This window comes from Chiloscyllium plagiosum, unplaced genomic scaffold (genome assembly GCF_037043375.1).
Source record: "Chiloscyllium plagiosum isolate Xiang-an unplaced genomic scaffold, Cpla_swu_hap1 HiC_scaffold_3, whole genome shotgun sequence".
NCBI classification, from domain to species: domain Eukaryota; kingdom Metazoa; phylum Chordata; class Chondrichthyes; order Orectolobiformes; family Hemiscylliidae; genus Chiloscyllium; species Chiloscyllium plagiosum.
Window position 1 is genome coordinate 44,241,342 of NW_028270141.1, and position 15,178 is coordinate 44,256,519.

Genomic DNA, 15,178 nt, shown 5'->3' on the forward strand with positions numbered 1-15,178 from the left:
CGTTCACCCAAATTCTGATGCTACTTCCCATTAATGCTGCAGCTGGTGCTGGCATATTAGCAAATGACTGTCTTCAATAAATTTAGCTTTATGAACCAGAATTAATATTCTTTCAGGCTTTGATATCACTTTAAGAATAACAAAGCTTACCACTTTAGCCTCTCAACATTAGCGTAAATTTGGACTGAACCCTAATGCTTAGTTCTGGTCCATTATTCTAATCACACACATATATATATCTGTATTTCCTTACAAAATTTGAACTGCCCTCAGTTGCAGCCCATACAAGGTGATAGAACAAGAGATTTTATATTGCTGGGTTACAGCCACCCTGGTAAGTGAAAGTCAATGGTTCAATTCAGTTACCTCAATAGGAAAGTTAAAGGACCTTTACCCAAGAATGATTTGTGCTATAGCCTGTTTTCTTTCCCTTTCCTTTACCCCAGATTGAAAAACATTCCAGAAATGTGCGGGTGTTCTGGGATACAAAATAATATTCAGTATAAGTTTGTGTAGGGGAATTGTTGACTTATGCAGTGATGGTTTAAGGTAACAATGATATGTGATGTGCTCAGACCATCTGTGTCACTGCTACACCAGTCTGTGGAATCAGCTGTTGCATTGGCCAGTACACCAAAATTTATTCCATTTCACTAACGCCATTCTCAGAATCACTTTGATTTAAACAGAGCTGACATTTATACCATGGCTCATCACCAGACAAATTACTTAAGAAGTAGTTGCTATGCAGACAGCCAAAATAAGGATAGAAATCATCGAATGATACTGCACAAAATTAGACTATTCAAAATTTGCCTGTGTAAAACATGGAGAAACTAATCAGCCCAATGGCCCAGCAGTTTTTCTTTTTCTAAAATATCTATCCAATTCCCTTTTTTTACAGTTGTTATTGAATTTGCTTCTACTATCCTTTTAGATAATACATTCCAGATTGCTATCAATTGCATTCTCCTCAAAATTCTCCTCAACTCCCTTCTGACTCTTTGTTCTGCCTAAAATCTGAGTCTTCTACTTACCTATCTGGAAACCACATACCTCATCCATAACTTCCTACAAGATTCCAGATTTAATGTTGAGGATTCTTACACCTACTTCCTCCTGACTGTTCACTACTCTGGTACCACCTCCTTTAGTGGGTCTGTTCTACTGATTGGTACAGAACGCCCCCAGAATGATAATGGAACTGTCTGAGACACTGGACCCAAGGCAAAGAGAATATGGCTGTCGCACTTAATACCAGATGTAGGTGAGAACAACTTTGCAGGTTTGACTAAGAATGCTGTAGCTGTGTAGTACCCAGTGTCGAGGTCAATGCTGAGTGATCAATCAAGCATTTTTACTCTTATTCATCTTTTTAATAATTTGATTTTGATATGTTTGAGTGACTTGCAGGTCATTTCAAAGCACAACTAATAATCAACCCAAATTGCTGTAGATCTGGAGCTCCATGTAGGTAAGACCAAGTAGGCAAGGCAGATTTCCTTCTCTCTGAAGCAGATGTGTTTCTATGACTGTACAGGAATTTTGTGGTCATCATTATTGAGATAAACTTTTCATTGCAGATTTATTAGCTATTGAATTTAAATTGCTGTGGTCACTTTGAACTTAGATCTCTAGATCACTGACCTGTCCATCTGCATTGGTCCAGAAGCATCAGCACAATGCTGCATTCTACTAATGGTACACTCAGTGATCAGCATCTCTGGATTATTGCCCTAACGAAAGCTACCTTCTTCCTTCTCAGGAAGCCAGCTGCTTGCTCTTCTGGTCCCCACTCTCATTTCGTATCTGCTGGATGAGAAGACTTTCGGCTCAGCTCCCACAGCCTCCAAGGGTCTTCATGAACTTGCTCTGCAGGACCTCATGCGCATTGGTCCCCTCTACCCTAGTGCCTTCAAGGCAGTGATGGGGGCAGCACCTGAACTCAAAGCCAAGTTAGAGGCTGCTATCCGAGCTAGCCAAGCCAGCTCCCGGGCCAAAGCTGCGAGCCAGCAAGCTAAACCAGCTGTGCAAGCTGCACCCACCATCAAGCTGAAGACAAGCTTTTTCTGAAATTAATTGGTGGTGTTTTCACATTGGTACATCTCTACGACTTGGAAAAGTATTAAACTTCCCCTTCCCTATTGTTTGAGTTAACTCTTCTGATGTCTTCTGTACAGGTTATGATTTCTGTTAGCTTGTAAATTGTTCAATGAAGAAAGCAATTTGGGTTTAAAGGTTTAAAATTGTTTCTGTATAGATATCACAATTATATCACAAAGAATGTTATAAATAAAGAGGAAAAGATTTTTTTTAAAGAGTATTGTCATTTTTAAAATCATTTGCAGTGACCTATCTCTTGTGTAACAATTCAGTGTGTTACTCCTACTTCAATATATTTCTGTTCTTATAGATCATTGAAACTACCTCATTAAAAATAAAAATACCCATAACAACTGCCTGTCACATGGTTGCCTGGTACTGTCATCCTTTGTTCACTTGGCTCTGATTACAAAAGTCTTAAACTCAAACTTAATGTAAATTTCACTAGAAACATTCTACATCTCCTGCATTATCTTTTTGACTTTTTACATCAGTGTTTTCTTGAAGGTGTCACCCAAATACCTTCCCTCCAGATCCCCTTGTATATCTGAATGCAAATGATGTGATTGATACATTTTGGGAAATACAAGTATTTTGAATATATCAGTATCAGGAAGTTTATGCTCAGTCATGTTTTTGAAATTATTCAAGAATATTAGAGGTGGAATTTACAACTCTTTATGCATCAACAACAACATGCATTTAAATTGTACTTTTTTAACTTAGTAAAATAAACCTAGACACTTCTAGGGAGTATTGTCAAGCAAAATTTGACGCTAAACCGCATGTGACATTAGGACAGATTACCAAAATCTTGGTCAAAGATGGAAGCTTCCACGAGGGTCTTCTAAGTGGATGGATGTTGGGGAGTTCCAGACCTTAGGCCATGCCCTTATCTGCCTAAGACCTGTCAGTGGTTATGATTAAAACTAGAAGTATGCAAGAGGCCAGAACTGGAAGAGCCACCTTTAGCAATAGATATTCCAGAGATGGAGAGGGACCACGGCAGCATGGAGCTTGATGAGATATTATAGTTGAAGCGATACCAGATTGAGAGCCAATGTAGATCAATGAGCATATTTGTATTAGATAAGCAGGACCTGGTTCAAAATCACTTCATCTGAACTATCAACATTCTTTCTCCTCCCAACACTACAACCCTCCCCTCCCACTATTGCAAAATGCTGTCCCCCTCCACAGTTCAATTTGGCCCTGATAAAGACTCATCTAGACCCGAAACCTTAGCTTGCTTTCTCTCAGTGAATGCTGCCTGGCTTGCTGTAATCTCTAACATTTTTTTTTTCAGTTCAAATTCCAGCATCTGCAGTAATTTGCTTCTACTTGGTTCGAGTAAAGTTCATCTTTTAAAGAGAGATTGTCAAATAAAATCACATTACTGCTCAGTTCACATCTGTAGTTTGTTTTTATACCTTTCAGAAACCATACTAACCTGAGAAAAGCTGTCCAATTTTATTTCATTTATCAAAATTTGTCTTTTAAAAGGAAATCTCTAATCATACTGTCTGTTTTGTTGAATAAAAATGTAAACATTCTACTTATCCACATCAGTGTGTGAGGGATATAGACAAAATGTCTTTACTCATCTTAATTTATCTTCTATTATAAGTGGTTTCATGGTGAAAACAAAGCAAGTCTCTTATTGAAAAGGAAGGCGAGAGATGACTGTTCTCCAACTTGCCCTGAGGAGACTTTGCTTTTATTCACAGGATTCAATGGCACAAGCAAGACCAGTATTTATCATCCACATCAATTTGCAGCTTGCCTGTTTCAGGGGGCATTTAAAATTCAACCACATTGCTGCGGGTTTGGAGTCAGATATTGGCTAGGCAGGGTAAGAATAGTATATATCCTTCCATAAAGAACATTGTAAAAACCCACTTGATTGACCAATGATCTAGAAATTAGAATTACTACAGTGTGGAAACAGGCCCTTCAGCCCAACAAGTCCACACTGACCCTCTAAAGAGTAACCCACCCAGACCCATTCCCCCTACCCTATGTTTACCCCTGACTAATAACCTACATTATGGGTATCTTAGGATGGCTGATTCACCTAAGCTGCACATCTTTGGATTGTGGGAGGAAACCCACACAGATACGGGGAGAATGTGCAAACTTTACACAGTCACCTGAGGCTGGAATCAAATCTTGGTCCCTAGTGCTGTGAGGCTGTAGTGCTAACCACTGAGCCATCATGCCACCCTTAAATAGATGCATTTAATTATTTGAATCTAAACTGCACTGGTGGAAACAAACTCCCATTTAGGGCAGCACGGTGGCACAGTGGTTAGCACTGCTGCCTCAGCACCAGAGACCCGGGTTCAATTCCCACCTCAGGTGATTGTGTGGAGTTTGCACATTCTCCCCGTGTCTGTGTGGGTTTCCTCCGGGTGCTCCGGTTTCCTCCCACAGTCCAAAGATGTGCAGGTTAGGTGAATTGGCCATGCTAAATTGCCCGTAGTGTTAGGTGAAGGAGTAAATGTAGGGGAATGGGTCTGGGTGGGTTGTGCTTCGGAGGGTCGGTGTGGACTTGTTGGGCTGAAGGGCCTGTTTCCACACTAAGTAATCTAATCATTGCCTGATTATTAGACCAGGCTTTGGGATTATGTTTTCAGTTAAAATAACAATGCTGCCATATATATTCTCAGTAATGGGAGGAGAGTTGGTGGAGGATTGAAAATGAGGTGAAAGCAAGGACAGACAAGAAAACTAGGAGTTTTGATGGTCATACAAAGGGAAGACAAAGTAGGGCTGGAAAAGGGAGAGGGGTGGGAGGTCTATAGATATGGGAGCAGAATTGAGCTATGTGGCCCTTCAGTCTGCTTGACCATTCAAGCATGGCTGATAAGTCTTAACCCCATTCTCCTGCCTTCTCCCTGCACCCCTTCTTAATCAAGAACGTATCGATTTGACATAAATAGTCTCCCCTACTAGTGGAAACATTTTCTCCATGCCCACTCTATCCTGGCCCCTCAGTATTCTGGAAATTGCAATCCGAAACCCCTTCATCTTTCTTCTACTTCTGCCCTGAACTCCCTCGAAGCACATCCTTTCTTAAAAACAAAACTGCTCACAGTATTCAAAATACAGTCTGAACGGAGCCTTATACAGCAGCAGCAGTACATTTCTGCGCTCTTATTTTAGCCTGCTTGAAATGAATGCTAACATTGCATTTGCCTTCCTAATTGCCAACTGCACAAACATGTTAATCTTCAGAGAAACTTGAACTAGGACTCCCAAACCCCTTTGTGTTTCTGATTTCCAAAGCCTTTCCCCATTTAGAAAGTAGTCTATGCTTCTATCCTTCCTACCAAAATGCATAACCGTGCACTTTCCCATGTTGTATTTTAACCACCACTTCTTTTCCCATTTTTGTAGCCGATCCAAATCCTCCTGCAGCCACTCCACTTCCTGAACACTCTCCCTTCATCTATCTTTTTGTTACCTGTAAACCTGGTAACAAGGCTCTCCGTTACTTCATTGGTATCTAAAATAAATGTTTGTGGTTCCAACACTGATCCCTGTGAAGCTCTGCTTGTCATTGACTGCCATACTGAAAAAGATTCCTTTATCCCTACTGTCTGCCTTCTGCCCATCAGTCAATCCTCTAACCATACCAGTACCTGGCCCTTCATATCTTGGGCTGTTATTTAAAAGCCTTATATGTGACACCTTATCAAAGGTCTTCTGGAAATCCAAGTAGATCATGTCCACTGGCTCTCCTTTGTCTAACTTGCTCAGTACTTCCTCAAAGAATTTATAGATTTGTCAGGCATGACCTCCCCTTGATGAAGCTGTGCTGACTCTACCATGTAAGTGTACAAGTACTCTGCAACCTCATCCTTTATAATGGACTGTAAAATGTCACTAATGATAGAGGTCAGCTCAACCGGCCTATAATATCCTGCCTTTCGTATCTCTCTCTCTTAAACAGAAGTGTTCCATTAACTGTTCTCAGTCCTCTGGGATTCTCCCTGAGTCCAGTGATTCTAGAAAATTCACCACCAATGCATCTACAGTCTTCTCAGCTATCTCCTTCAGAACTCTGGAGTGTATTCGATCCAGGTGAAAGTGAGGACTGCAGATGCTGGAGATCAGAGTTGTAAAATGTGGCACTGAAAAAGCACAGCAGGTCAGGCAGCATCTGAGGAGCAGGAGAATCAATGTTTTGGGTATAAACCCTTCATCAGGAATGGTGGTGGAAATGGGGCTGAGAGATAAATAGGACGGAGGTGGGGCTGAGGGGGGGAAGGTAGCTGGGAAGGCAATAGGTGGATGCAGGGTTGGGGGTGATAGTGATAGTTCGGAGCGGGTAGGTGGGGAGGACAGTTCAAGGGGGTGGTGTGAAATTGGAGGGTTGGATCTGGGGTGAGGTCAGGAGAGGGGAGATGAGGAAACTAGTGAAATCGACGTTGATGCTGTGTGCTTGGAGGGTCCCGAGGCAGAAAATGAGGCGCTCTTCCTCCAGCCATTGGGTGGCTAGAATTTGGCGGTGGAGGCAGCCCAGAACTTCATATCCATGGGGGAATGGGAGATAGAGTTGAACTGATCGGCACAGGGTGCTGGGGTTATTTTATGCGTACATCCAGTCTGGGTAATTTATCTACCTTTGATCTTTCAGCTTTTCCAGCACCTTCTCCTTAGTGATGGCCATTACGCTCACCTATTGTGTGAAATTATGTCCCAATACATGTGTGAATCATTATGCAACACATGTATTGGGCCAAGCAGTGGAATGTGGTGAAAGAGTTAAAATTGTGTCCCAATACATGTGTGAATCTAACCGAAAATGGAAGGTGTCGCTTAGTCCCGTGTGAATCTTATTATACACCTTCCCGTGTGAATCTTCCTATCTGTATGTAACCAGAATGGAATGTGTTTTTTAGCCTTGCTCTGCTGTTCACATGAATGTTTATATCTGGAAAAGAGTATATCAGCTGGAAAAGTCTCCAGTTCGGTAGAGTCTGCTCCGGGGTTGCGTTTAACCGCCGAGCGTGGGTTGTTGGCAACCGCTCTACGAGAACTGACGGCTCCCAGTTCCGGTAACACGTAGAGTGAGTATAAACCAGACCCGTTGTAAGTACGAGACTGGTTGTGGCGACGCTGCGGGGAATAAAACACTTATATTCTAGCAGACTCGCCTCTTGGCTGTTTGTTCTGTGTCAGACTACTTTCCTGCGAGCCTGGTCCTTGACCTTGAGAATTTTTTAAAACACCTATGCCTTGTGTCTCAAAGTTCTGGTATGCTACTGGGGTTTTACCTGCACATCCACTAATATCATTTATTGTATCCGTTGCTCCCGATGCGGTCTCCTCTACATTGGGGAGACTGGGCGCCTCCTAGCCGAGCGCTTTATGGAACATCTCCGAGACACCCACACCAATCAACCAAATCGCCCCGTGGCCCAACATTTCAACTCCCCCTCCCACTCTGCCGAGGACATGGAGGTCCTGGGCCTCCTTCACCGCCGCTCCCTCACCACCAGATGCCTGGAGGAAGAACGCCTCATCTTCCGCCTCGGAACACTTCAACCCCAGGGCATCAATGTGGACTTCAACAGCTTCCTCATTTCCCCTTCCCCCACCTCATCCTAGTTTCAAACTTCCAGCTCAGTACTGTCCCCATGACTTGTCCGGACTTGTCCAACCTGCCTAGCTCCTTTTCCACCTATCCACTCCACCCTCTCCTCCCTGACCTATCACCTTCATCTCCTCCCCCACTCACCTATTGTACTCTATGCTACTGTCTCCCCACCCCCACCCTCCTCTAGCTTATCTCTCCATGCTTCAGGCTCTCTGCCTTTATTCCTGATGAAGGGCTTTTGCCCGAAACGTCGATTTCGCTGCTCGTTGGATGCCGCCTGAATTGCTGTGCTCTTCCAGCACCACTGATCCAGAATCTGGTTTCCAGCATCTGCAGTTATTGTTTTTACCCCATATCTGTCCCTAAGTCAGTTTAGTTAGCCATCTTATTAAACTTTTAATTAGACTACTGAATTTTAAACTTTTGAAATGGAGAAGGAAAAGAAAGATTTACCTGCTCTATTCCTATGCTGCCTCTGAATTCCCCAAACTATATACTCACTCAGATTCTGGCTCACTCTAGATGTGATCTCAGCTTCCTGGCCATGCATGTTCAACAGGCTCTCTTAATAAAGCTGAGGACAGCATTAAGGGACAATCTTCCTTACAAATTACTCCTGAATTACTGTTTGAAGCCATAGATGGCTTGTTATCCTGCCAGGCTAAAGTGAGGACTGCAGATGCTGGAGATTAGAGTCGAGAGTGTGATGCTGGAAAAGCACAGCAGGTCAGGCAGCATCCAAGGAGCAGGAGAATTATTGTTTTGGGCAAAATTCCTTCATCAAGAATCATCAGAACCTTTTCTGATGAAGGGCTTTTCCCCAAAACATTGATTCTCCTGCCCTTCGGATGCTGCCTGACCTGCTGTGCTTTTCCAGCACCACATTCTTGTTATCCTGCCACCCTATAACAACCAAAAGAAGTATTGAGTGAAAAAGAAAAATTGGCAAACCAAAATTTAGTGAGCAAAGGCAGACTAAGTGCAACATTAGATTCACCAGCCAGACCCCATCTGGGGCCATGTCTAAGGAAGAACATAGCAACCCTCTTAGTGGGTGCACTGCACATTCACCAGAATTATAATAGGGCTCTGCTATGAGGACAAGTTGCATAAACCATATTCCCTAAAATGTTGAGCATAAACTCCATGGAGGGTTTAAGCTTATTTGGTAGGAGATTGGGAACCCAGTTACATCTCTATAAACGAGACAAAGTACAGAAAGAATTCAGAGAGCAATAGCACTAGAATAAAAATTCTAAGGTGGGATCAGACCAGCCATGGATGGCACAGTGGCTCACTGGTGAGCACTGCTGCCTCACAGGGCCGGGGACCAATTCTGCCCACTAGTGACTGTCTGCATGGAGTTTGCAGATTCTCACCCTGTCTGCTTCGGTTTCTGCCGGGTGCCCATCGTGTTCAGGGATGATTAGGTTAGGTGTGTTAGCCATTGGAAATGTAGGGTTACAGTGAAAGGGTAGGGAGATGTGTCTGGTTGGGATGCTGTTTGGAGGGTTGGTGTGGATTTATTGGGCCAAATGGTTTGTTTCCACACTGTCGGGATTCTATAAATTAGCCTTACCATGTATATTTGTGAATACATGAGTAGTTTGGTGTACAATTGGTCACACAGGAATAAGTTTAGGTGATAACTGAGACCTTGCTGAAAGAAGGTTTGGATCCCAAATATTCCTAAAAGTAGGATGTTCAGGAAAGATAAAGGAGGAAAAAAAGGAAGAGGACCAGCACTTTTGGATTAGGAGAATATTGCAATATGGGACAGAGAGGATTCACCAGACTCAAAACGTTAACTCTGATTTCTCTGCACAGATGCTGTCAGACCTGCTGAGTTTTTCCAGCAACTTCTGTTTTTGTTTCTGATTTACAGGATGCACAGTTCTTTAGGTTTTCATTGTTTGAAGGTTTGTTCTCAGAGCAGGTTTCTGCAATTTGGACCCTGATTTTGCACAACACATAATCAGATCTACTTTCATTTCCACTCACATATTCAATCCTACTCTCATATCAATAGCTATTCTAAATCTAATTCCTGTACCTCTTATGATTTTATAATCACCTGAGAGGTGAGACAGGTATTGGTTTCATATCTTTCAATGTAATTATAGCAGTTCTGATAATACAGCACCCAATTTGCACTGGATTGGAAGATTACCTGATCAAGTATCTAGAGAGGAACATGAAGTTATGGCCTTCTGTCTCAGATACTGGACTATTTTTCCTCCAATTATTTACAAGATTTTCACCCTCGTCTTTCTCAACTATTTTTGTTATATTCCCTCTACATTTTTTGGTTTTGGGTTGGTTTTATTTTAAATTATTATTCCAATAATTATCTTTATTTTCTTCATTTATCCACATTTTCTTCCTGTTGGCCGAGTCTGACCTGTATTGTAGTCACCTCGCTATTGTACATATCCTGGTGTACTTTCCCCCAGACCCGCTCCTCCTTCTACCAATTTATCTAAGTTAATTCCATTAAATCCTCATTGAAGTTGGCTTTTGCCACAGTTAAACATCTTGATCATTGGCTGCTCCTTCATCTTTCCAATTTTCAATTCAAGCCTAGTATTTTCAAGGTTCTTATCTACATGTACCCCTACCCTAACCTTAGCAAATTATTTCACTTCATCTAGTTAGCGTGTTTGTTTAAATGAAACAAAAGGAGAAAATGTCATAACTGCACATGAGAAATTCAGCAGTTATGAATAAATGAGACTTGGCTGATATAGAGGTTAAATGACCGGCGGTGTATTTATAATACTTTCTATTCTTAGCTTACATTTTCAGCTTTTACAATTTTTTTAAGCAAAACTAAAGATAGAAGACATAAGATAGCATGAAGAAAATAGTGTAAACACTTCAAGTCTTTCATCAAAACAATGCAGCCAATTTAACCTGACACAAACTCAATTTCACAAATTCTGAATTGTTAAAGAAATACCTGCACATATGTAATTTTTTCAGGACTATAGCAACCCTCAAAATGCTTTACAGTCAATAATGGTACATTATGCAAAAAGAGTGGTAGGGATAAACCAGGAAACTTCAGGTCAATATGTCTAAGTATTGGAAAACGTTCTAAGGGACAGAATTAATCTACTTGGAGAGTCAAGATTTTCCAACATGGCTTTGTCAAGGTCAGATTATATCGATTAAGTTTTTTTGAGGAGTTGGCTAGGTGTGTAGATGAGAGCAGTACAGTTGATATAGTCTACATAGACTTCAATAACTCTTTTGACAAGGTCTCGCAAGGCAAATTAAAAAGCAAAGAGTCCTTGGGATTCAGGGCAATTTGACAAATTGGATCCAAAATTGGCTTAGTTGCAGGATAAAAGGAAGATAACATAAACAGCTAATCAGATGAGCTGAACAGTAGCAAATAAAATTTAGTCCTGAAAAATGTGAGGCGATTTTTGTTTATTTCAAAAATATACTTTATTCATAAAACAATATTTTGGTATCTGTACAATTGGTGATGCCATTCATATTTATACATTGCATTTCTTTACATACAGAGATCAGACTTAATCATTTATATCTACAAGTCTGTATGTTGACCATCCAGATGTTTAGCTGAGGCGTCAGCAGAGCCCAGTTACTGGGTGGGCCCCCTGTTCTTCTTCGGAAGGCATAACTTACATGGTGGTCTTTCCCCACCGCACCTTGGCAGAAGCTGCCCCAAGCTTCAGCACATCCCTCAGCACATAGTCCTGGACCTTGGAAATGTGCCAGTCTACAACACTCAGACGGGGTCAACTCCTTCAGCTGGAAGATCAGCAGGTTTCGGGCAGACCAAAGAGCGTCTTTCACCGAGTTGATGATCCTCCAGGTACAGTTGATGTTCTTCTCAGTGTGCATCCCGGGGAACAGGCTGTAGAGCACGGAGTCCCGTATCACGGAGCTGCTCGGGATTAAACCTCGACAAACACCACTGCATTCCTCTCCAGACTTCCTTTGCATAGGCACATTCCAGAAGGAGGTGTGTGACAGTCTCGTCCCCTCCACAGCCGCTTCGAGGGCAGCGTGCGGTGGGGCAGAGAGTCCAGGCATGAATGAAGGATCTCACCAGCAGAGCCCTTCTCACCACCAGCCAAGCCATGTCTTGGTTCTTGTTGGAAAGTTCTGGCAATGAGGCATTCTGCCAAATGACTTTGACAGTCTGCTCAGGGAACTGCTCGACAGGATCCACCCTCTCCTTTTCCCAAAGGACACTATATGCTGACCACTTCCTGATGGACTTGTGGTCTGATAAGAACAGATTTTTTTACTTCAAAAATATATTTTATTCATAAAAAATATTTTGATATCTGTACAATTGGCGATGGCATCCACATGCATGGGGCGCAGTGGTAGTCTGGCGCACTGACCTCTATACCGCTGAAGCCAAACGTCAACTCGAGGACACCTCTTCCTACTGCCCCCTCGACCATGACCCCACCCTCCATCACCAAACCATCATCTCCCAGACCATACAGAACCTCATCACCTCAGGAGATCTCCCACCCACAGCTTCCAACCTCATAGTCCAGGAACCCCGCACTGCCCGGTTCTACCTCCTTCCCAAGATCCACAAGCCTGACCACCCTGGCCGACCCATTGTCTCAGCATGCTGCTGCCCCACTGAACTCATCTCTACCTACCTCGACACTGTCCTATCCCCTCTAGTCCAGGAACTACCCACATACGTTCGTGACACCACCCACGCCCTCCACCTCCTCCAAGACGTCCGTTTCCCTGGCCCCCAACGCCTCATCTTCACCATGGATATCCAATCCCTCTACACCTCCATCCGCCATGACCAGGGCCTCCAAGCCCTCCGTTTTTTCTTCTCCAGACGTCCCCAACAGTACCCTTCCACCGACACTCTCATTTGTTTGGCCGAACTGGTCCTCACCCTTAACAATTTCTCCTTCGAATTCTCCCACTTCCTCCAGACCAAAGGGGTAGCCATGGGCACACGTATGGGCCCCAGCTATGCCTATCTCTTTGTTGGCTACGTAGAGCAGTTGATCTTCCGTAATTACACCGGCACCACTCCCCACCTCTTCCTCCACTACATTGATGATTGCATTGGCGCCACCTCGTGCTCCCGCGAGGATGTTGAGCAATTCATCAACTTCACCAACACATTCCACCCTGACCTTAAATTTACCTGGACCATCTCTGACACCTCCCTCCCCTTCCTGGACCTCTCCATCTCCATTAATGACGCCCCGTGGCCCAACATTTCAACTCCCCCTCCCCCTTGACACTGACATTTTTTACAAACCCACCGACTCCCACAGCTACTTGGATTACACCTCTTCCCACCCTACCTCTTGCAAAAATGCCATCCCGTATTCCCAATTCCTCTGCCGGATCTGCTCCCAGGAGGACCAGCTCCACCACAGAACACACCAGATAGCCTCCTTCTTTAGAGACTGTAATTTCCCTTCCCACGTGGTTAAAGATGCCCTCCAACGCATCTCGTCTACATCCCGCACCTCCGCCCTCAGACCCCACTCCTCCAACCGTAACAAGGACAGAACGCCCCTGGTGCTCACCTTCCACCCTACCAACCTTCGCATAAACCAAATCATCCGCCGATATTTCCGCCACCTCCAAATAGACCCCACCACTAGGGATATATTTCCCTTTCCGCCTTCCGCAAAGACCGTTCCCTCCGTGACTACCTGGTCAGGGCCACGCCCCCCTACAACCCACCCTCCCATCCTGGCACCTTCCCCTGCCACCGCAGGAATTGTAAAACCTGCGCCCACACCTCCTCCCTCACCTCTACCCATGGTCCTAAAGGAGCCTTCCATATCCATCAAAGTTTTACTTGCACATCCACTAATATCATTTATTGTATACGTTGCTCCCGATGCGGTCTCCTCTACATTGGGGAGACTTGGCGCCTCCTAGCAGAGCGCTTTAGGGAACATCTCTGGGACACTCGCACTAATCAATCACACCGCTCCGTGGCCCAACATTTCAACTCCCCCTCCCACTCTGCCGAGGACATGGAGGTCCTGGGCCTCCTTCACCGCCGCTCCCTCACCACCAGATGCCTGGAGGAAGAACGCCTCATCTTCTGCCTCGAAACACTTCAACCCCAGGGCATCAATGTGGACTTCAACAGTTTCCTCATTTCCCCTTCCCCCACCTCACCCTAGTTCTAAACTTCCAGCTCAGCACTGTCCCCATGACTTGTCCGGACTTGTCCGACCTGCCTAGCTCCTTTTCCACCTATCCACTCCACCCTCTCCTCCCTGACCTATCACCTTCATCTCCTCCCCCACTCACCCATTGTACTCTATGCTACTCTCTCCCCACCCCCACCCTCCTCTAGCTTATCTCTCCATGCTTCAGGCTCTCTGCCTTTATTCCTGATAAAGGGCTTTTGCCCGAAACGTCGATTTCAAAGCTCCTTGGATGCTGCCTGAACTGCTGTGCTCTTCCAGCATCACTAATCCAGAATCCACATGCATACACCGCACCTCTACACTCAGAGACCAGACTTAATAATTTGTATATACAAATCTGTATGTTGACCATCCAGATGTTTAGCTGAGGCGTTAGCGGACTCCAATTAATGGGTGGGCCCCCTGGTCTTCTTCGGCAGGCATACCTTACATGGTGGTCTTTCCCCACCGCACCTTGGCGGCAGCACATCCCTCAATATGTAGTCCTGGATCTTGGAATGAATGGGAAGTGATGCATTTTGAGACAAATAACAAGGCATGGGAGTGTATCTTGAACAGTAGCACCCTCAGAAGTACAGAGGAATAGAGACACCTTAAGAGTATCTGTACATAGATTCTTCAAGGCAACAGGGCATTAGAGAAAGATGGATAAGAAGGCATACAGATTCTTGTGTTTTATTTTTGTTGAGGCAGTGAATCCAAGAGCAAGAAGATGATGATGGAGCTGGGTAAAACATTAATTAGATCTGTTCACTGCATGAGGAAGGATCTCATTGCACAAGGTGCAGAGAGGATTTACCAGGATGTTGTCTGGGCTGGAGTATCTCAGCTATAAGAGAGAATAGATAGGCTGAGGTTGTTTTACTTTGAGCAGAGAAGGCTGTTGGGAGACCTAATAGGTTATGAGGGGCATAGACAGGAAGAAAGTTCTCTCCTTAGTAGAGGGACCAATACTGAAAATGTGTTGCTGGAAAAGCGGAGCAGGTCAGGCAGCATCCAAGGAACAGGAGAATCGATGTTTCGGGCATAAGCCCTTCTTCAGGAATCACTAAATCACTAAAGCCCTTCCTGAAGAAGGGCTTATGCCCGAAACGTCGATTCTCCTGTTCTTTGGATGCTGCCTGACCTGCTGTGCTTTTCCAGCAACACATTTTCAGCTCTGATCTCCAGCATCTGCAGCCCTCACTTTCTCCTAGAGGGACCAATAACCAAGAAGCTTAGAAATAAGGTATGGGGCAGGAGATTTAGAGGGGATTTGAGTTTATAT

At 44.1% G+C, this 15,178-nt stretch overlaps 1 protein-coding gene across 3 annotated transcripts in view; it reads left to right on the forward strand.

Moving 5' to 3' along the window:
• Positions 1-2,470, forward strand: part of heatr5b (HEAT repeat containing 5B) — a 121,580-nt gene extending 119,110 nt beyond the window's left edge. For all 3 annotated transcript variants that reach the window (XM_043680648.2, XM_087978805.1, XM_087978799.1), the window contains one exon: positions 1,766-2,470. In XM_043680648.2, the coding sequence (XP_043536583.2) occupies positions 1,766-2,073 (308 nt within the window). In that variant the 3' untranslated portion in view covers positions 2,074-2,470. The remainder of the gene's footprint in view (positions 1-1,765) is intronic.
• The last annotated feature ends 12,708 nt before the right edge of the window (positions 2,471-15,178 follow it).